The 23,547-nt window shown below is 38.4% G+C and overlaps 2 protein-coding genes and 1 long non-coding RNA gene across 3 annotated transcripts; 1 reads left to right on the top strand and 2 right to left on the bottom strand.

Moving 5' to 3' along the window:
* Window positions 1–733: 733 nt before the first annotated feature.
* LOC5507142 (mitochondrial basic amino acids transporter) lies at window positions 734–5,722 on the bottom strand. The gene is made up of 4 exons (XM_032375586.2): window positions 5,300–5,722; window positions 5,144–5,187; window positions 4,615–4,692; window positions 734–2,717 (listed from the first exon to the last, which is right to left on the bottom strand). The coding sequence occupies exons 1-4, from the start codon at window positions 5,331–5,333 to the stop codon at window positions 1,959–1,961; spliced, it is 915 nt and encodes a 304-aa protein (XP_032231477.1). The 5' UTR covers window positions 5,334–5,722; the 3' UTR covers window positions 734–1,958.
* A 798-nt stretch (window positions 5,723–6,520) lies between these two features.
* On the bottom strand, window positions 6,521–23,283 carry LOC5507132 (nuclear valosin-containing protein-like). The gene is made up of 22 exons (XM_048730390.1): window positions 23,015–23,283; window positions 21,728–21,851; window positions 21,510–21,606; window positions 21,012–21,135; window positions 20,676–20,799; window positions 20,007–20,237; window positions 18,390–18,589; window positions 15,848–15,949; window positions 15,523–15,640; window positions 15,240–15,381; window positions 14,958–15,095; window positions 14,475–14,581; window positions 14,110–14,189; window positions 13,342–13,464; window positions 11,084–11,188; window positions 10,704–10,766; window positions 10,091–10,213; window positions 9,770–9,869; window positions 9,122–9,228; window positions 7,921–7,997; window positions 7,167–7,464; window positions 6,521–6,656 (listed from the first exon to the last, which is right to left on the bottom strand). Exons 1-22 carry the CDS (start codon window positions 23,126–23,128, stop codon window positions 6,609–6,611), a joined length of 2,745 nt encoding a protein of 914 aa, XP_048586347.1. The 5' UTR covers window positions 23,129–23,283; the 3' UTR covers window positions 6,521–6,608.
* On the top strand, window positions 16,939–17,971 carry LOC116614514. The gene is made up of 3 exons (XR_004294594.2): window positions 16,939–17,038; window positions 17,537–17,576; window positions 17,856–17,971. It is a non-coding gene; the product is annotated as an uncharacterized LOC116614514 (long non-coding RNA).
* Window positions 23,284–23,547: the final 264 nt, after the last annotated feature.

The following is a 23,547-nucleotide window of genomic DNA, read 5'->3' on the forward strand; positions in this document are numbered from 1 at the left end:
AAAAATTTCTAGTATTAACGAAGACATTTTTTACATGCCAGTATGCATTCCATTCATTTTTTTCTGTTACCTCTTTGCTGGGCCGTTACTTAAAAGATTTTCTAAGGGGAACCTCTATACCCACTCTCTCACGCGTATAGGACTGCGCGCTTCACGGAAATGTCTAACTTCGAAAATTCTAACTCGAGAGATCTGAAGAGAACTACTCACATGATCAAAGTATTAATAACAAATGATATTTATGGTTTAGGGAGTTTTCAAAGCATCAATAACAAATGATATTTAAATGGTTTAGGGAGTGTTCATTAAATACCTTGAGGGGGAAGATTTTAGCTCAGGACACCTTAAAACATCAGATTGAGTGTAAGAAAAAACTGCTGCTACTTTAATAACAGCCTGGAAGGATCTATTGTTTCATCTATCATGCCTTGCAGATTCACACACAATTTCACAGAGAAACACAATTTTGCTTATGATCCCTATTAACCCCCCTCAATATTCAATATGTATGTGTGCTACAAGCTGGATCATATCAATACAAAATACATGTTTTTATAATAGATGCAATTCAATTTTTTTTCCAGAGCCCTCACCACCACCTCTCCCCCCATTTTTCGTTGGGTGGTTAAAATGTTTTGGATATATTACCCTCTATTGAACACCCTTTGAAAAATCCTATCTGGTGTTGCCACAGTAATTTTCATTAACCTGTGAAGAATTACTCTTTAGCATATTACACTTCATAACAATTTAATTCACTTTTACTTGAAAAAAATAGACAGCAAAAATTTTTTAACCCTTACATCTATTTATGCCTAGTGGGTGTGTTTCAGAGATAAATAGCACTATATTGCTATTTTACAGATGCCCAAAGCTTGGCATATAACATAACAAATCAAACATCTCCTTAACATGATTGTGTCAAATGCAAAGATTTAGTGACTTTGTATAGAGTTATGTAATTATAGGATGCCATGTTACCTTTGGGAGAGTATGAGCCCCCTCTAGGGAAACCCCCTTTCCCCTAGGCCACACCCTAGAAACTGCCACTCTCCCCCTAGACCACACCAAATAACCATCTTACAAATTATTTATATCAAATATTTTAGAAATTGATTTTTATAAAGAAATAATAGAGAAAGGACTTCCATGCTTTTACCATGGGGTTGGTGGGTCTAATCCCCCTTCAACAAGACTAACTAAAGTATCTGAACTTGTTCTATGTGTGAAGATTAACAAAATCACTCATACATAGTCTTCTAGAAGAAGGGAAGACCAGAAGAGAAATTTCCTGACTTAACTAATCTAACATAATAGACTAGATACTGTTAATGCTCATTTTAGCACCCTAGGCACTTTCTTGATTGTTGAGGGGTTACTGTTTTGAGTTAGGGCTCTTATCCAAAGCTTGGTGCTGAAATGAGTATTTACATTTTACCTAAGTCCCCCAAAGAAATGGTTTGCAGTAATATAATAATATGATAAGGTGTTTGATCCACCAAAGCAACGCAAATCTGGTGTGAACATGAATATAGCCCAAAAATGTCCATATTTAAGGCATTTACTCATGAAAATGTCCATCTTTAAGGCATTTACTCATGTAGATGTATAAGTGCACATGAAAGACTCCATGAGCCTTTAAAAGGTGTTTTTAAACCTTGGTTAAAATGATAGAAAGTTTATAAATAAAGAAGATGCTTAAAATATCTAAGATAGAAAAGTAGATAGTTTATCATACAGCTCTCTACAAACTGTTTTAAATAGGAAACAAAATCTAAATTTAAAGACTTCTAACTTATACCTCACCAAGAGAATTATTATTAAGCATCTATCCCTCCCTTATTCCTTGGCGTGATACCTCTTTAATGTTGTCATTTATTTTATACAAAATACTACCCTTGTTGTTCCACTCTTATTCTAAAATATGTATATTTGCCTTTTCCTGCAAAATAGTCTATTTACATACTTTCATAATGTGATTCAGGATTCCTTGCAAGGCGGAGTGTGAGAGTCACTACTGTTAATGTTGCAGCATTTGTTGGGAAACCCCTAAGAATAGTTGCTAACAGCCCCTGTCCAAACGCAGACACCCCTCCTGAAATATAGATTTTCTTGACGCAATCTGCATAACCATTATACTTGTACTGAGGTTTGCCACTGTTTGTTCTCCCATCTGCTTGGTAACATGACTTTACCATATCTACAGGGTAGGTTAGAATCCAGGATAATGTCCCTGCAATACCTCCAGAGAAAAACAGCCTTATTGGACTTAGATTATCCACATGTTCGCCCTTAGGAGTTAAAAGTTCACAGACGTACTGGAATGACCCAAAGTACAGTGCAAATGCTGGGATGTCTCGAGTAGTTGTTATGGCCATTCCTCTAAAACACCCCCTTAGCCCCTCTGAGTGGAACACCTTCTTTAAGCAGTCCAATGAGCCGGTATATGCCATCTGCTTCGTCTCAGTATTTGTCAGAAAGAATACATGAACAAGCTTTTGACCTTGGCCCTGAACTTGTACTCTCGTCTTTGCTAGTTCCATTGGGCAGCAGACTATGCTTTGAACACCCCCCGCTATAGCTCCAGATATGGCTTGGGCCATAGTGCCTGAACCATTTAGACGCCTCAACGTTTCCCCTTGAACACCAAATATGATAGCATTGATCAATCCCAGTCCAGCAAGTGGAGAGGCCATGCCTTTATACAGACCAAGAACCTAAAATAAATAACAAAATAAACATAAAAAAAAGAAATACACAAATAAATTTTAGCATCAAGCCATAAAGCAGAGGAGTTTGCATGATAACAACCTTTCAAATTACAATCTACTAGTCACATGTCACTAGTCACATGGCTTACCCCTAATAGTGACACCATTTTTTTACTTTACCTTAATAACAATAACAATAATAAATATAATAATGATAATGACAACAACAATAGTAATAAATAATAATAAATTATAAACTGTTTCTGGTGTGACATCGAGAAGAAAAAAGGTTAAAGGACATTTTTTTATGTATTCTCAGCATCTTGGATGTGTTAATCCTTTGTTCAGTTTCCTGTAAATATTTTATGTACACAAGAAAATAACTAGAAAAATAAGTGCGTATTCATGAATTGGCTCACAGAGCCTTTGATTTTTATTGGTGCAATAGGGAGACATTGTTACCATGACTTTGAGTAATCCACAAATTCACACTTCATAAATTCAAAGCAACAAAATACAATATGGCTTCATCTCAGCAAAAGCCTTGGAGGGTTTTCATTGGCCTACACTTAGATGGCTTCCTTTCCTAAACATGCTATCTCATAGGAAAGCACTGACCAATCAGAGGCAAAATAGGTTTTATGTCACAAATTCAAAATTTGATTGAAAGAAGTGCTTTTTTGGGTATTTTAGGACCTTGGCAGTGTTTCCCACTGACCAATCAGAGGTAAAATAGGTGTTATGTCACAAATTCCAAATTGGATTGATAGAAGTAAGTGCTTTTTGGGTTTTATAGAACCACGGCAAGAATTCACAGAATACAATTAATTGCAATACTAAGAGGATGATTTCTGACAAAGGATAATGCTAGGGTGGTGGTAGATAGCTAAAAATATCAAACAAAGACAAATTAACACAATGGAAGTGTTCAAGCATGTTGCTGAGCTAATGACCCCTCAGGAGAAATGCTTAAAATGTGGTCAATCATGTTGCTCAAGTAATGACACATAGGGCGCACAGCTAACAGTTAAAAAAACGGTTTTTGAAGTGTCCTTTTCTGGTAACTTAAACAAAGAGCTGGTCATATGATCAATGGCATCTTTCAATCAAGTTTTGGAATTGAAATACAACATATTTTGCATCCTCTGATTTGCTGATGAATTCCTGCGATATAGCATGATTGAAAGTCAATCTGAGGGTAGGCTGAAAGCAGTTCAAGGCTTTTTACAGACATAAGACATACTGTTTTTGTGTTCAAAAAATTGCAGTAACAATGTGTTTCTATTACATCAATGATAGAAAATGGTTAAATTTAGAAAGATAAAAAAGGGGATAGAAACAGGAGTCAATGTAGCAAGTCATCACTCAATTTATCTACATTTTTTTTATTTGAAAATTCAATTGTTCTTAAAGGAGTGTCATGACCACCCTTGGCACAATTTTTTTTACTAAAGAACTGCAAAAAGCCATGATGGGCAAATAAAAAAAAAGGATATCGTGCATAAAAAATGCCCGACTCCTCCTTTGGTTCAACTGTATCAGCTCTAGGAACATATTCAGTCGCTGATGATAAGATGAATCACGAATCCATCACTCCAGATTATCGATAATAGCTCGTTATCTCTGCAAGCATTTTTGTTCTGCATGCATGAGTTTTGTAATTAGATTCTTATATTGTTGGTAATTCTCGTGATGTGGAAACTTGTAAAATTGTGAGAAATTACGGTTAACAAATCTTACAACTGCGAACCGAACTATAGCTATGAATTACTAGAGGGTGTTTGTGGGGGTGTGTTTGTCATATTTACTTACGTGAACGTAATCGCAAAACGAATCTAACACAGGAACATTTATTTTATTTATAAGTAAATTGGGGATTGAAAAATCATGTTTTGGGTCTTACCGATTCTCTCTTGATGATCTGCTTGAAGCAATCAAAAACGCCATTGTACACGTTGTTGGTCTGAGTTTGAAGGCGAACCTATAAACATGCAAAAAAATATAAGTATAAGTTTTAAGTTTACTTAAGTTTTAAAAGTACCGGTCAATAAGGGCTTTAATAGGGGGATCTAAAAAAATCAAAGTAGCTGGATAATGGGCATAACTTGGATAAAGGTATAAAATTCCGATCGTTAAAAAAAATGGTCGTAATCAAACTATGGTTGCCGTTTTTACTCAATGTTTTTTTGGTAATTAAGTTAACGGTTTGAAATTCACACATTTTAAATGATCATTCGTAATAAAACTCAGCAAAATTACAGCCACAAATAAATCCTGGACTCTTTAGGTAAGATCTCATGATTTACATGGTAGATTCACACGATAGAAAACGCAAAGGCTGAAGGAAAGTACCGCCGCGTTCGTTGATAAGCATATAAAAGGTGTTTGGTCAGCACTCGAGTAGACGAGGAAGACGTGAAAATGAATCTTACCTTCACTGTGTCAAAAGGATGCCCAACCACAACGCCTGCAAACCCTGTTAAAAACACTAAATTTAATTAATTTTGCTTTGAATGAATAACCAAAACCATGGATAAGAACTCTATTAATAAAATAAAAGCATATGCGTAATTGACGAAGAAGTTTACCTCCGAGGCAGCCTGCGAAAAAGTCAAACGCCATTCGTGTCTGTCAAACTCTGAGTGTACTCATGAACCCGGGTCGAGTCTTCGACAAGAGCGAAGGCCGGTACGACCATTTCTACAACGATCCATTAAGAAATTTGTGTAAAAGTCACTAAATCAACCATGGCCTTGTATATCCTAACGAATCGGTAACAAAACGTACTCGAACATTACATGTCGGCCATTATTAGCATGTGGTCTTGATGGGGACCAATCAGGGGGCTTCATTTGGGGTCATTAGCATACTGTTAAGGCAAAGGTCTAGCTTGGCGCCCAAAAAAAGCATTTAGCGGGTTGAACAACCGGTTAGAAGCCAACTCGCTGTAGCAGGTTGAACGTCAACCCGTTACAGTGGGTTGAGAACCATCAAGCTCCTATAGTATACTATGGTCCCCAAGGCGCCGTGCCGCTTAAAAAAAATTCAAAAGATAATGCGACGTAAGGACGCTGTGCGTAAAAGATTAAATTCATGAGAAGTTTAGGGAACCGCTCTATGGTCGAAACTCAACCGAACCAGAACGGTGACACTCTGACACGCCGTGAGGCTATTGGCGCAACACTGCTAGAGGATGGGGAACGTTTCTTTTAACCAAAGATACAGAGATACGTTTAGTAGGTTGCCTGGTGGGTATGACAGTCTCTTAGCATCGGTAATCATATAAAAGGTTTCGAGTTCAGTTTGAAAATAATTCGCATTAGTGGCTTTTGGACAGGCTAAGAGCACTTAACACGGACTAACAAACTCATTCGCCTAGTTCACTCACACATAACGGCTTAAGAGCCCACCGGAACTGTTACATAACAATGCCACTAAAATTAATATCGATATAGTTTAAAAGTCATCACCAAATGATTATAAAAAATCTAAACGGTTTTCGTGGTACCCCCTATCAAGGTCACCAATCCAAACTTTGAACAGTTACAAAAGTTAACCAATAAGCATTCAAGAGTACTACGGGTAGGATGAGTTCGTCTTCTCCTCGCTGATTGGCTAGTAAAGCTCATGTCAATATCAGATAATTTGTTTCTCGCATTCTTTTTGGCCCACTCCACTAAAGTGTCAAGGTGTTCACGGTAGCGCGCATGGCAAGGTTTCGTTTCAACCGTTGCGTTCATGCATAAGAACAAAAGTTATAAATGTGTGTAAATATGTTGTGTCTGTACTGTGTGCAATAAAATACAATGTTTTATTTTTTAGTGTACGTATTCAAATCTCCTACCACATATAAATAGTACAAATATTTTTCTTTAATTTATTTTACTAAGTGTGGCTTCAGAGTTTCGCTGCAAGGTCTCTGATTTTCTCATACATCTCTTGATCCTGAAAGAACACAAAAAGTACAACAAATGTCAAATATGCAAGTTCCATAACTACAAAAACTAAGAACCCTTTCACTTAATTTATTTCTGCACATAGAATTTCGAATAACGATATCTTACTAGCCTAGAACTAGCTTAAAACTAGGTGATGGAAATGAGTCAGTATTGTGCGGGAGCGTAAAGTGGCGGCATGATTGGCCTTCTACAAAGTGTACGATACACCAGGCGATTTTCTACGCTCGTACGAGCAAATTTCAATCGCCGACTGAAAATCTCCATGTCTGTCTGCTTACGCGGCGGCGAATTCGCCGATATCGACCAAATTCGCTGGCCCTCGCCGGCGATTGAACTCGCTCATACGAGCGTGCTACAATTGTTGTCAGCTCATTTTGAATTCCCTGTAGAAGACTTACTTTAAGAGCGATTTCACAGTTTCTGAATTTTTATGAATGAACCCATGCTTTTATCAGAGATAGTAAACTAGTAAGCAAGCAAGAAAGCAAGTTCTAACCTTTGGAGAAACTGACGGGCGCACTTTGTCGAATGCTCGGTCAAAATGCCTAGCTCCAACGCCTACAACCAAATTAGCTACGTCATGCGTTTTTGAAGCCATAGTAACAGACACGGAAGCTGACGATACGTCTTTGGTGACCGTGGGCTCTGTTTCTGTCTTTAACGCTGAGTTTGTAGAGGTTAGTGTCGGTACTGTGGTAGATGGGCCAGCCGTTTTTGCTAATGACGTAAGATTGATTCGTTCGCGCAAAGCGGCCATGGATGCCTCTCTCACAAGCGCAGCCAAATCAGCGCCACTATAGATTAACAAAGGAAAATTATCCTCATTGGGGGAACATTCTATTCTGAGATGCTCGTTGCGTGAAGTCGAGCCTCATGAAATGGAGGCGTGGTTGATGTATGTAAGGAGGGAGTAGGAAGGTTAAAAGGATGGGTACAGAGGGAGAGATGATAGGAATGAGTAGGCGGGTATAGGGGAGGGGGTTGACAAGGGAAGGAGCAAGTAGTCGGGTATAGGGGAGGGATTGACAGGGGGAAAGGAGGAAGTAGGCGGGTATAGGGGGGGGGATTGACAGGGCGAAGGAGGAAGTAGGCGGGTATAGGGGAGGGGTTGACAGGGGGAGGGAAGGAGGCGGGTATAGGAAAGGGGGTTGACAGGGGAAGGAGGAAGTAGGCGGATATAGGGGAGGGGTTGACAGGGGAAGGGAGGAAGTATGCGGGTATAGGGGAGGGGTTGACAGGGGAAAACTCACGAGAAACCATTACAACGCGTGTCCTCAGCCAGCAGTCCTAGATGCACATCAGGCAAAAGAAACGGTTTGCGGCCTTCCTAATGCCAGAAGGAAAACAGAGTTTAACTTACGATCACCTTCACACAATAACAAAAGAAAAAACTGATGCCCATTGACAGTCTCCATAATAACCTGTCAATCATGATCTCCATGACCTGACCTATCAATCATGTCCATAACCTCACCTGTCAGTCAAGATCTCAATAACCAGAGCTGTCAAACATAATTTTCACAACCTGACATGTCAATCAAGATCTCAAAAACCAGATCTGTCAATCAAGATCTCATTAACCAGATCTGTCAATCAAGATCTCAAAAACCAGATCTGTCAATCAAAATCTCAATAACCTGACCTGTCAATCAAGATCTCAATAACCAGAACTGTCAATTATGATCTCAATAACCAGACCTGTCAATCATGATCTCAATAACCAGACCTGTCAATCAAGATCTCAATAACCAGATCTGTCAATCATGATCTCAATAACCAGACCTGTCAATCAAGATCTCAATAACCAGACCTGTCAATCAAGACCTCAATAACCAGACCTGTCAATCATGATCTCAATAACCAGACATGTCAATCAAGATCTCAATAACCAGACCTGTTAAACATAATTTTCACAACCTGACCTGTCAATCACGATCTCGACAACTTTACCTGTCAATCAAGATCTCAAAAACCAGATCTGTCAATCAAGATCTAAATGACCAGATCTGTCAATCATGATCTCAATAACCAGACCTGTCAATCAAGATCTCTACAACTTTACCTGTCAATCAAGATCTCAATAACCTGACCTGTCAATCAAGATCTCAATAACCAGACCTGTCAATCAAGATCTCAATAACCAGACCTGTCAATCAAGATCTCATTAACCAGACCTGTCAATCAAGATCTCAATAACCTGACCTGTCAATCAAGATCTCAATAACCAGACCTGTCAATCAAGATCTCAAAAACCAGACCTGTCAATTATGATCTTAATAACCAGTCCTGTCAATCATGAACTCAATAACCAGACCTGTCAATCAAGATCTCAATAACCAGACCTGTCAATCATGATCTCCATATGCTGACCTGTCAATCAAGTTCTCAATCATCACTCGACCTGTCAATCAATATGAAGACTGTTTAAAAAGGACTGACCGGCAGGCTCACCTTGGTCAGCGTCCTCAAAATATCTTGTCTGTCATGTGCACTAGGTAGACCAACGTACAGCACCTTATCCAGGCGACCAGGCCTCATAACTGCTGGATCAATAATATCTACAGCAGAAAACTCAAAAAGTGATTCTAGGAAGGAGCAGGACATGTACTCTATTGAGTCATACATACACTAATGTTATATCCATTAACTCCTTTAAGGCCAAGCATCTGGGGGGGGGGGGGGGGTACTCCGATATCAAACAGATGGGGTTCATCACCTGTATTTTTTTTAAACAACCCTAAAAGATACTAAAGTGGGCGTGGTTAGGAATGAATTCTTCCCCCTAAAAGATACCATGGGTTGTGTGATTTGATAAGTGATCTAAAAGGATTGACACATTTTAACACTCTTTCATGAGCTACAAGTTAGATGAGTGATGGATATAATAGCAATGAGCAATGTCATTTTCACCCCTAAAAATTTGGACCCAAGGCTCCAAATTTACACCCTAAAAGATACCACAATGATCCCCGTCCGATGGATGGACAGAGATCAGAGTTCCAACTCTCATCACTATTTGACTGTGAAATCTCACACACTGCATTGACCTCCATCTCTCTATTTGGTTGACATATGTATGTACGTTTTCTAGTCACTCACCTGGCCTATTGGTGGCCCCCATAATAAACACATGTTTCCTTGCCTGCAGACCATCCATTTCCGTTAGAAGCTGGTTTACGACTCTCACACTAGAGCCAGACTAGAAAGAAAAATTATAAAAATACCATCCCTAGGCTAGCCATTTAACATGCACTGTAAGCTATGATAATATTTTATGATAATATATATTACTTTATATTATCATATATTATATTATATTATTATAAATTATATTATTATATATTATATTACTATTGAGTCTGCCCTGAAGAAGACTTATTAAAGACGAAAAATGAAATTCATGTGAATATGTAAACATACCTCTGAGCTTCCTGAACGCCGCGGACATAGGGAGTCCAACTCATCGAAAAAGATGACACAAGGAGCAGAATTCCGAGCTCTCTGAAACACCTGGCGTACTGCTCGCTCACTTTCGCCCACATACTAAGCACACATCAAACAAGAGATTATACAAATTAATTTTTCAATATATTTGTTAAGAGGGATTAATAGAACTTTTAAAGAATATAGTTTTGATTTCTTAATTTATGTACCATAGGTGCTCCTTTAAGTGCCCTGGGAGGCTTATAAGAATAAGGGGGCTTATTTGGATCAAAATGCAGACCTGTTATATATGGATAACTGTGTAATGTTTTTATTTCAAGTATTAATCAAGTATTAAATCAGAAGAACAAGCTCAAACCTTGAAAATAAAATATAAGCAACTTAAAAAAATCATTATGTGTCTGCAATTGTTTTTGATAGTGACTTACTGGTGAAAAAGCCATGCAGTCTGATGTCCTAACATATTTATTAATGGGTAAGGGGCTTTTATTAAAATAATATTTTGCTCCTTAGGGGGAAATAAATTCTAAGAGGGAACTCAATAGAAGCTGTGCGTTCTAATGAGCATTTTAGCTAGAATTCTTCTTACCATGTTTAGCAGCTCTGGCCCTTTGACTGAAATAAAGTTGATGCCAGACTCATTGGCAATCGCCTTTAGGAGATTGGAGAGGATCATAATTAGCAATGTGTTTGTGTTCATGGCAAACTAGCATAAAAATTATTTTCCAACACAAAAAACGCATGTGCACCAATTAATCTGTGAAAAGTGGAAAATCCCCCCCTCAAAATCAGAGGGGTGGGTTGCCCATTTCCAAGGGGGGGAACTTTTTTCAATGCAAGCAATCATAGAATTTCCAATATCTGCTGTGGGTATGGATAACTTATAATCACAAAATATGGTGCTTGTGGGTTGTTCACAGGTTTTCAAAACCTTTCAAATCCCTGGAATGTTTTATTGCTATCTGTTACCTTTGCCAGTAGGGTTTTACCACAGCCAGGGGGGCCAGCTAACAGAATTCCTGGGGGGTGGGTTAGGCCGAGGGCAGAGAATTCTTCAGGATGTTGGACGGGTGCCTGGAGGTAGAGATGAAAAGTTAGATTACAGGAGATGATGTGCAGACAAGATGTTGGATCAGAGGAGATGAAGTGCAGACAAGATGTGAGATCACAGAAGATGAGAAGAAAACAAGATGTTAAATAACAGGAGATGGGGAAAAAACAAGATGTTAGATAACAGGAGATGAGGAGAAAACAAGATGTTAGATAACAGGAGATGAGGTGCAGATTAGATGTTAGATCACAGGAGATGAGGAGAAAACAAGATGTTAGATAACAGGAAATGAGGAGAAAACAAGATGTTAGATAACAGGAGATGAGGTGCAGATTAGATGTTGGATCACAGCAGATGAGGTGAAGACAAGATGTTAGATCACAGAAGATGATGTGCAGACAAGATGTGAGATCACAGGAGATGAGAAGAAAACAAGATGTTAAATAACAGGAGATGGGGAAAAAACAAGATGTTAGATAACAGGAGATGAGGAGAAAACAAGATGTTAGATAACAGGAGATGAGGTGCAGATTAGATGTTAGATCACAGGAGATGAGGAGAAAACAAGATGTTAGATAGATGATGTGCAGACAAGATGTGAGATCACAGGAGATGAGGAGAAAACAAGATGTTAGATAACAGGAGATGAGGTGCAGATTAGATGTTAGATCACAGGAGATGAGGAGAAAACAAGATGTTAGATAACAGGAAATGAGGAAAAAACAAAATGTTAGATAACAGGAGATGAGGTGCAGATTAGATGTTAGATCACAGGAGATGAGGAGAAAACAAGATGTTAGATAGGAAATGAGGAGAAAACAAGATGTTAGATAACAGGAGATGAGGTGCAGACGAGATGTTACATCACAGGAGATGAGGAGAACACAAGATGTTAGATCACAGGAGATGAGGAGAAAATAAGATGTTAGATAACAGCAAATGAGGTGCAGACGAGATGTTACATCACAGGAGATGAGGAGAACACAAGATGTTAGATCACAGGAGATGAGGAGAAAACAAGATGTTAGATAACAGGAGATGAGGAGAAAACAAGATGTTAGATAACAGGAGATGAGGAGAAAACAAGATGTTAGATAACAGGAGATGAGGAGAAAACAAGATGTTAGATAACAGGAGATGAGGAGAAAACAAGATGTTAGATAGATGATGTGCAGACAAGATGTGAGATCACAGGAGATGAGGAGAAAACAAGATGTTAGATAACAGGAGATGAGGTGCAGATTAGATGTTAGATCACAGGAGATGAGGAGAAAACAAGATGTTAGATAACAGGAGATGAGGAGAAAACAAGATGTTAGATAACAGGAGATGAGGTGCAGACGAGATGTTACATCACAGGAGATGAGGAGAAAACAAGATGTTAGATCACAGGAGATGAGGAGAAAACAAGATGTTAGATAACAGGAAATGAGGAGAAAACAAGATGTTAGATAACAGGAGATGAGGTGCAGACGAGATGTTACATCACAGGAGATGAGGAGAAAACAAGATGTTAGATAACAGGAGATGAGGAGAACACAAGATGTTAGATCACAGGAGATGAGGAGAAAACAAGATGTTAGATAACAGCAAATGAGGTGCAGATGAGATGTTACATCACAGGAGATGAGGAAAACACACGATGTTAGATAGATGATGTGCAGACAAGATTTTGGATCACAGGAGATGAGGAGAAAACAAGATGTTAGATAACAGGAGATGAGGAGAAAACAAGATGTTAGATAACAGGAGATGAGGAGAACACAAGATGTTAGATAACAGGAGATGAGGTGCAGACGAGATGTTACATCACAGGAGATGAGGAGAAAACAAGATGTTAGATAACAGGAGATGAGGAGAAAACAAGATGTTAGATAACAGGAGATGAGGAGAACACAAGATGTTAGATCACAGGAGATGAGGAGAAAACAAGATGTTAGATAACAGCAAATGAGGTGCAGATGAGATGTTACATCACAGGAGATGAGGAAAACACACGATGTTAGATAGATGATGAGCAGACAAGATGTTAAAGAGATGTTAGGAGATGAGGCAGAGACGATAAACACTAACCAACACAAATGACTGTAAACTGTGTGGAGTAGTCTTAATCTACACACTGATGAGTAACATGTCTAGCGATGTTAATATGCAATACCTAAAAACTTTACATTACCAGAATCGCCATTGTGAGTTCTTCTCTGACGTCCTTCAGCGCACCAACATTAGCCCATGTGACATCCGGGACGGTAGCAAATCCCTCGCGCTTTGCTGATGGCTGCGTGACAGCCAGGGCACCCTGCATTCAGCCAATCACAGCACACCATCATCACATGAGTCACACATGACAACACTTGTAACCAGTCAATCACAGCTCACCAATATCACATGCTTTACAAATTACAATGCTTTATAATCACTTCTAAACCACAGTCTACTTTTACCAGCAAATCACATAGCACCATCTATGTGATCACATGATAACAGGGCACTTCCAGGATTAATGACAGACTTTTGAGGCAGTGCTCTAAGTATTACCAACCCATCACTCTGCATTGTCACCAACTGTATTTAGCACAAACCACTCTCAATACATTACCACTAACCAATCAGACTGCATCTTCTCCAACCACTCACACTTTATTATCACCAGCCAATCAGAATGCATTATGGCCAACCAATCACACTTCATTATCACCAACCAACGAGACTGCATTACCAGCAGCCAATCACATTGCATTATAACTGACCAATTACACTTCATTATCACAAACCAATCAGACTGCATTAGCACAAAAAATCAGCACAAGGTCAGAAATGGATTGTGGAGTAAGGACTGAATTGAAGAATGAAGTTAAGATCTGGAAATGAGCATTGTATTCAGGAATGAAGAATGGATAGAAGAATGAGCATAAATAAGCACTGAATAAGAGTTAACACTCACCACAAAGTCATCCATTGTGATGCAAAGGGAAGATAGCTGTTCTGAGGTAAGCGGTGGCTGCTGCCTCAACCATTCCATAACTGCAAGGGGCACCATAGATTCCAGTTTATAAAATAATTGAGGTTACACAGGTACTGGGGTGAAGGGGATGAAGGCCCCCAATTGGATAATGTATCTGCTTGCAAAATTATGTTACAATTTCCTGTGATTTTTGAAGGAAAACGCAAAAAATATTTCGAAATTGTGAAAGTTTGTTAAATAGCACAGATTCTAAGAGATTCTTTTGCCTCTTATAGGTTGTGGTTTCTGTCAGCCTTCCAGAAGTAAACTGGTTATAATGCTGCCATAAATGCCTCACTGTTTACCGTTCCATGAATCTTGTGGGGTAGCCATAGGTTTACTGACTGAATCCTGAAACATGTCATCACCACTCAACACTGTCTGAGTGTCCTTTTTCAAGCTTTCAAATGTTCTGCGACGCAAAAGTAATCAATTCAATCATGGTGAAGCCACGTGTAACCAGCCCTCATCTGGTGGTTTTAATGCATCGGAAACTCCAATCAAAAACAAAACTTTTCAAAATAACACCATGTGAAATTCAAGTAGGGCCATTTCACCTTTAATGCTATCTTTCTAAGAGAAAGATGTCACTGTTAGGTCTGTATCTCCCATCTGTATCATCTCATTTCTCAAAAATCTTAAGGTGGCCGTGGTGACATGCAGCACTGTGAGAGGCACAGGCATTACAAAGCAACCCTCAGCCAATAAAGCACTCCTGCCATCTAGCCCCCACACCCCTACAGCATAGCCTATGGCTTCCTTGCCGTCTAACCCCCGGCACCCCTTACCTATTGACAGCGATCATGGCAGCTTCACGTGTCAGTGCCATCAAGTCAGCTCCTACATATCCTGGTGTTTGGCGTGAGAGAGACAAGAAACTGAAGTCTGCACTCAGCTTTAACTGCTTACACATGACTCGCAGAATGCTTCAAACAAAACAAATCACAAATCAACTTATCACAAAAACAAACAATCACAGATGAGATGCACTCAACTATTTGCTGTGCATCAATCTATTTGCTATGCATCAATCCATCCATCTACCACAATGCTCTCTCTGCTTACAGTACCTGGCTCTGGCACTCTCATCTGGGATACCCATGGAGATTTCTCGGTCAAACCTCCCAGCACGACGCAGGGCAGGGTCCAGGGAGTCCGGGCGATTAGTGGCCCCAATAACAAGAACATGGGCGTCAGGATTATTATTCAGATCTAGAACGAAACAACAAAAAGGTACTTCTATTTAGATGTTTTCATTTACTTCACCCTATACTTAAACTCCCATGCAGGGGGAAAGGAATATATATTTGTGCATCTACATATAGAAAGAAAACTGTTACTCTAGTCGCTTACCATCCATACAGGACAGTAGCTGGGATACAATTCTGCGCTCCATGTCCTTGGAGGCATTTTCTCGTTTGGGCGTTATAGCATCTATCTCATCCAGAAAGAGAATACAGGGGGCTTGGGCCTAAAAATCAAACAAGATCAAATTGTGACACACATTTACAATAACATAACAACATAGCCTTGTCGCAAGTAATGTTGTTTTACTGAGGAAAATCTGATTCATCAGCTAAATGGCCAACATCTCAGATATGAGGCCATAGGAGATTCCCAGGAGAATGATGGGGGGATTCAATAATTCAAGACCTGCAGAAATGCCTACTTTGCTTACCACTGCACTGGTAAACAGCTCCCGGACTTTCTCCTCTGACTCCCCAGATACTCCAGATACAATCTCAGTGGCAGCAAGCTTTAGAAATGGCATCTCTAATTCCTAGGATTGAGATAAAAAAATATAAAATAGATTGTTTCATGTTATAAATAACATGAAACAATCTACTGTATGTTATCTACGCTGGGTTATGTACTAACTTAGGTGCTATGAAATGGCAGCACAAATCACAACTCTGAAGTCGATGTCCAGCAAAAATCAACTAAATAGAGGGTGATCCCTTGAACACGAAGGCATGCTTTAAGGTAATTCCCTTGGAAAAGTTCTACAACCCAAATTTTTTTTAAACTTGGCATAAACAATATTGAAGTTAAAGGCTTCCATAATAACAAAATGGGGGTACCAACCTCGTTTTCTCAACAGAGGGGCGTAAAGTTGACGCGTTTTTACTGATCGCGCGAGGAAAAATCCCAACCCTTTAGTTTTCAAAAAGAGTGCCTATAGTCTTTAGAAAATTAAGTTCTGTTTTTCGAGCTGCCAAAATCTGATCTCCTAAACAATAACCCGTAGTAGCAAATTTTCAAAACAAATTACATTTCAAGATATCGCACTAAAAGACATTATTTTTGCCACTATTTATACGGTAAAAAGCGCCATTTTGCACTATTTTTACGGCTTTTAAGAGAAAATAAAAAAACTTCTACAACCCAACTTTTTTTCTTCTTTCAGTATATCATTTTCTGTATGTATTTAACTATTTCAGCAAATAAAAAATTGGGGTAACCGACTTCGTTTTTCTGTGAAAGCGATTTTAATTGAAAAACGTGTGCCTTTTGCTTTGTTTTCTTGTACAACTGTGGCGCACGCACTTAATACCGGAAAATTCGAACAAACAGTGCGCGCCACTATGCGCAGAAGGGGTGCGCAGTGCAATTCAAGGGGATTACCTTAAGTCATTGGCCTTTTTTGATGAACAATGACACATTCAATAATAACCATTTTTATGGAAACCCTAGTGTCTAGTGATGGACTAAAATTAAAACTGTAATATTTGTTGAAATGGTGAGCTTTTTATGATGTTTTTTTGCAACATTCAGTCATCTTTTTCCACAGGGAAGTCGTGACAACATGAGTGTCATCATCATTTCCCTACCAGGGTCCCCCAAGGTCACAGATGAAGCAATCAAGAACGTAAGTAATGTCAGCTTTTATGGGATATTTTGGGATATGGCCGATCAAATTTACCTTGCCTTCCCATCCAAAGTGCCAAACTGTTTTTGATGCAATTGAAAGTAGACAACACACTTGCTGAATAAGCTATCCCTTCTTTTGGTACTATTTTGCTTACTGCCTTTATAAAGTAGAAATAGTAGCCCAAGGACTTTGCTTGTACCCCTTTTTAAACCAGGCAAGATAAAATGATCGCCACAATAACATTGACGAAAGAAAGCTTCAACTCTTCAACTCTACCATTCCACAATGTTAACACATTTGTTATATAAAGTTCTGAGAAATACAACTTGTGCACTGATGTAGTCTCTTCGTCATTATGAATATTAAGTTCCCTATTGACTCCCTATTGTAACTCACTGCTGTGCCATAGTGATTTTAATTCATATAATTAATTTTAAACTATAAGTATATCATATCATGGATATGCTTAGTTATGATGTATAATATTGGTTCCAGGAACAAAAAGTTGAGGCAGAACTGGAGGCAAAGCTCGAAGGTATTTAAATTGCTTGTTTTGTCACATGAAATTGTTTATTGTTTAAAATTATCATTTATTGATATTGATCATTTATTGTATGTAAATGATGATGATGATTCATAAAACACTGATATTCAAATACAAGGGTTTGGTGTATCCTACTTCTCGATCTTACTCCTTCTTGATCTTGACTACTTTGAGTGTTTTAAACTATTCTAAATAATAAATAAACTGAAGATTTTTTGGATACCTTTTAATGCAAAATATTTACAAACTCTTATTGATGCTCAATTTTAGCATTACTAGAAGAGGAGACTAACATAGCTGAAGTGGATGTGAGCTATGCAATGCAATCCTTGTCCCTGGAAGAAATACAGGGATTGCCACCTGGAGGAGGGCTTGCTTCTAAGTAACTAAAAAGGGGAGAGGTTACGAGGGTTCTTTGTTTAAGAAGGGTGTCTCTACAGGGTGGTTAACATGTGTAAAATGATTAAAGATAGAATAGCTTTTGACTTGAAAAAGATTTTAGTTTTTGCCATTTTCACTAAAAATGATAGAAGCACATGTACTTAAAAGAAGAACTTGCCTATTACATAATAGAAAGCAAAAGAAAGTCAATACACATGGCAGACTAGCACACACACATTTATCTAAAACATCTTTGACATTTGTGGTCTAAAAGGGCACTTCCCCTAATCTACGGTTCTAAGCCCGCTATCTCAGGGGTCCATGGTAATTTTGGAATAATTACAATGAAGGCGAGTTGTTCCTGGTGCATTTAATGTTGTTTTGCTGTAACTCTTTATGGTATATCTCACACTGGATACCCACCCCTGCAATTGCATGTGCCAGCAGTGTTTTACCACAGCCAGGAGGGCCATGTAATAGGAAGCCAGTGGTTGGTGTGACACCAAGAGTAGTGAAAACTTCAGGGTGACACATGTGGACTAGAAGTTTTCCGACTTGCTCCAGAGTGTTGCTACACCCTCCAATGTCTGCAAACTTCACTGAAGACTGTGTGGAAGCAAAACCTGTGTGGTAATGTAAGAAAACCACTTTAATAAGTGTTGTTGAAACGCAACAAAATGGTGTTTAAAATGAAAGCAAATGTCAACAAGGTAGTAATTAAGGTAAAACCATGATAAATGGCATGGTCTAAAGCAAATATTGTACTGTAGGGTTGGCAAATTAGCTCAAATTAAATCTCTAGAACATCCCATAAAATGAGACAGGCATCTAATACCTGTATGATGTATGTCTTTACTAGAATTTAGCTGAGTGTACACAGTATCCATAATTACTTTAAATTATCCATGTAATTATGCACTTAGCCACACATACAAGCATGCTTAAGGATAGTGAAAGGCTTCGTAAGAATTTTTTAATGCTATTTATGATTAAGTGGAATTTCACTAAATGACAGAATGCTTTATCATTTCCCAAAATAATTTTATTTAAAATTCCTAAAGCATAATTTTTGCTCACAACAAACATGCACAGAGGCGAGACTAATACTCTTAATCCTGTAAGAACATCGTTGAGGAATGTTGAATTTTGTAATGCAAATATATTTTCAATATTACCAATCCGATGTATTTTGTTCATGAAAGGGAATATGTTAGCTTATTTCAGTTAAATCAAAGTAATTACCAGTGAAAAACAGCTAACTGCTCTTCTTATCACCGGGGAGCTTGCTCGTGATTGGTCAGCGCTGAATGGAGTATTGACAGATTGCCACATAATCGTCTCATGTTTACATAGCTTTAGCAGTGAATATCTCTGCTATGAGATTCACTTCAATCTGCGTGCTTTAAGAAGCTATTGGACCAGTGGAATTCATCATAGAGAGTTCATTTTTGCATTGTCTTTGTCAATAATTTGAGATGAATATAGTGTCTGTGATTTTCGTGAATCCTTCTTTTTGCCAAGTTATAAGCTGTTATGTAATAAAGATCGGGTAACAAAACGTCATACGACTTTGAAGACCATTTCCTTTCGAACAAAACAACCAATCAAAATTCGCAGACACGATTTTGGAGTGTGTTTTGTGCTGATTGATACTCTGCGGTCGAGCCGGTTTCAAGTGGTAACCCTGTGGTCCAATAGTTTGATATGTAAACTTGTTTTGTCAGTTTTCAGGGCAAGCATCATAAAGTATTAACAAATCACTAAATGTAGGTATATGGTCCTATTCTATATTTATTCAGCTTTAAAACGATTTATTATTCGCAATATTGCGTTAAATATTCGCCCGTCACGACGCATTCTACGAGAACCAGTTAACGACCCTTTCCACCATCCTTAAATCATCCAGTATTCAGTGCCAGGTGGGTTACTTCTTTTAGAGACTGGTAAAAGGTATGTGAGTCTATAGGGAAGATGAATAACATGTACAAGTACTGTAATTTTAAAAAAAATGCCTTTGGAGTAGCCATAGGGAACGCTTACTTTCTAGTGGCTTTTCAGTCCCCTCTTTACTACTTCCTTCTCGTCTTCTTTTCTTTTTGACAGATTTGGAAGGTTTTTTTTCTAAAGTTTCAGTGTTTCTTCTCTCGTTAACATTGTCTTGCTGGTCTAGAATCCTCTGATGGGTGACTTCAGCTGTACTTGGTGGTAACGCAGGGTTCGAAGACCCTATAGCTGGCTCATTGTGGCTTGATAGTGGTGTCTGAGACAAATCTGGAATATAAACAGGAGTAATCTTTTTTTTATATATTCATCATAGTATTTTATATTAAATTTTCATCTCTTACAGTACCTTTACTCTCATCTCCCACGGGGTAAGACAATAGGTTAACTCTCATCCCTTACCTTTTCTCTCATCTCCCAGGGGTATAACAATACATAGGTTAAAGCCGCATTGTCACCAGTTTACTTCCGATCGATTACATAACAATCTCCGATGATTTTTAACGGAAAACGCGAAAAATATTTCAATATATTGATAGCAGTGTGTCTATTGCAAGTTTCTTTAAGGATGTGATTGATAATTTAGAGCGGATGGCATGTTAAATATCTTGGATTCTAAATGATTCTTTTGTCTTTCAAGGGTTGAGGTTTCCGTCGGACCTCTGGAAGTGAACTGGTGACAATGCGGCTTAAACTCTCATCTCTTACCTTTTATCTTATCTCCCAGGGGTATAACAAAAATGGGTTTACTCTCATCCTCTGCCTCTGAAGCATGTTGTGACGAAGAGACTTTGTACATTTTCTGCATTGATTGATTCATCAAGTTTGTGTCCTGATGAAACAATTTAATTGGTTTTATTAAGTGGCATTTAGGTATGAAGACTAATATGAGTTCCTAAGCATCATGTACACAACAACTTTCCAATTTGTAATTTTTATCCATACAAGCTGCTTTGGGGGTTTGTTCAAGATTTGGACAATCAGCAATCAATTTAAATTACATTTGTATCAACAATAAATCAATATGAGGATTATCAAATAAACCTTTGCCTCCATCAGTGGCTCATCATTGAGGGAGAGTTCGCTATCACTAGCACTGCTCTGCTCCCTGGAGAAGTTAACTCCATGGCCAACTGCATCTGTACTTAAAATATCTTCTTCCATTGGCCTAAAGGGAATAAATAATACATCTGGTTGATCCCTAATCCTATAGCCAGCAGATCAAGGGGGATACTGAAACTTGATTATGATGATTATTCCATGGCACAATAAAATAATTGAAATGGTCAATCAAAATATTGCATCAAAAGTCAAAAATTACCTAAAATTTGTGACCCCCTCTTTGCAAAGGCTGGCTGTGACAGGAATGAATTAATTGAAAAATACATATTGGCTTTGGTAGTAATCCAGAGATAAGGACCTATGCAAGTCTCATATTAAATTTGAATTAAGTGGTTTCTTTTTTTTTACAGAGGGTAGAAAATTGGAGAGCATAAAAGAGACTTGAATGTTTCTCTATTACACTACCCATGTTGCACTTACATAAATCCTGGTGATTTCCGTCTCTTTGTCAGGAACTTGTCTTCTAGGTTTTGGAGCATGGTCTCTTCACTTTGTTCATGGCAAATGTTTTGGTAAACTAGAGAGGAGAAATGCACATATAATAAAAAAAAATACAATTCACTAGCATTTAAGTAATATTGTTACCACACAAACCATGCCCAAACAAATTAGATAGAGCAGCATGATAACACATCCACCTTTTAGCACTGAAAGTCTAAAAGAATTTCGCTTTTTCCTGTTGTACTCCCCATAACGTGTCTGTAGGTGACTCGTCAGCTCGTCTATATCAGGGGTGTAGCCTTTTCTGAATTGACTGAGATACTGAAACAAAATAGAAATTAACCTGATAAACTTTCTAAAAGACTATTTGTTAAATAATAAATTTAAAAGGTACATATAAACAGAAGGAAATTTTTCCAGCCTGTCTAAAACTGTGGCAAACAGTGAAACCTGGATTTTACAATATGCCTTGGCAGAAATAAATGTATCGTAAAATTGAGGTATTATTGCAAAGAGGTCCTCAATTTCACAATATAAAGGAAAATCCATTGAAAATATCAATATTGTAAGGAGGTCAGGTTAATTATCGTCTTTCACAAAATAACAATATTGCAACTTTACTCTTTGTAAGACTGTAATCAGTAATTAACAAGATCTATCAAGCAAAAAATCGATTAACTGTACTGTCTGTGTGTGGTGTCTTTTTGTTTTTGTTGACAAAATCAGTAATATTGTTGTATCCAGGTGAAAATTACGCTTGAATACTGTTGTATCCGATATCGTAAGATAGAGGTAATTTCTCATACATATCACTGTATTTCCACCAGGAGATAGGAACGCCATCATAAAATCGAGGTTATCGTAAAATCCAGTATTGTAAAGTCCAGGTCCCACTGTTTCGGGTGGGCTTCAGGAGTTTCAAGAACAATTGTTTTGTTTTTTTGCAGATTTTATTATACTTTTTCATATTTTTCAGCTAACTCTCTCAGCCAGGGTTTACTCAGCCCACATCTAGATCTGGCCAAGACTATTAGGTTTGAGGGATAAGAAAGGGTGGTAGTCTTTTTTCACTCTCCTTAGTTTTAAAGATGTGGGCTTCTGGCCTCTTTCCTTTGTATTAACTGGACTGGTGTTCGTGAGGAAAAGAGACCTCTGCCATGAGTTGAAACTGCCCCTAATGCGCATGCGCCGTGGTTACTTAGTGATCCTGACATTTGACACATGATGTGTGGCACTTTTCAATTAAATCTGTCAAATCGGCAAGTATAGTTAAAAAAACTAGAAAGAAAAGGACAGCATGATTAGACTTGCGCGCCAGTGCTTTGGGATTTGTTTGTTTGTTTATTTAACTGTCGTTGTTGTGGGCTAAGCAAATTGCCAGTAATTTTTAATAATATGCGCTCTAATTCCGCGTCCAGGATTGTGATGATATTCATTATACAGGCTATTCTGAGGTCGATCCTGGGATTATTTTTCTTTCATACCTGTTTGATTCTCGGAGTGAGTGATTTATCCACGATGTATGGGCTTCTCTTCTGACCCGGAGTAGCTGGCAAGTCAGGCTTTCTGACACCTCTACGACCTCGAGATGCGTACATTATAATCCTTACAGGATATGTTTATCGTATACTATCGATCTTTTCCCCAATTCAGGAGGCTGATAAGCGCTGCTATAAAGATCACAACCTCATTTTCAACATTCTGTTACGTCCTCCATCTTGTTTAGCGTTGGTATAGGTAACCGCGCCAGAATTTTTTACACAGTAATCCCCTTCCGGCACAGGAATCCTTACCCTGGTTCCAGAACCTCGAACGTCTCTCTATAGTGGAATCCTAAGCTCACAGTGTGTGTTCACGCAGGGATAATTTCCTATAGGATAATTTGACTCCAAAATGATGTCTAATGTCATTATGGGGAAGAGAAAAAACGAGCCGCTGGGGGTCGAGTGACTCATTTACCAGGTGGCGGCGGTTACACAGCGCGTCGTTTGAAAGATCGCAAGCGCGTATAGACTCA

Source organism: Nematostella vectensis, chromosome 7 (assembly GCF_932526225.1).
Source record: "Nematostella vectensis chromosome 7, jaNemVect1.1, whole genome shotgun sequence".
Lineage (NCBI taxonomy): Eukaryota > Metazoa > Cnidaria > Anthozoa > Actiniaria > Edwardsiidae > Nematostella > Nematostella vectensis.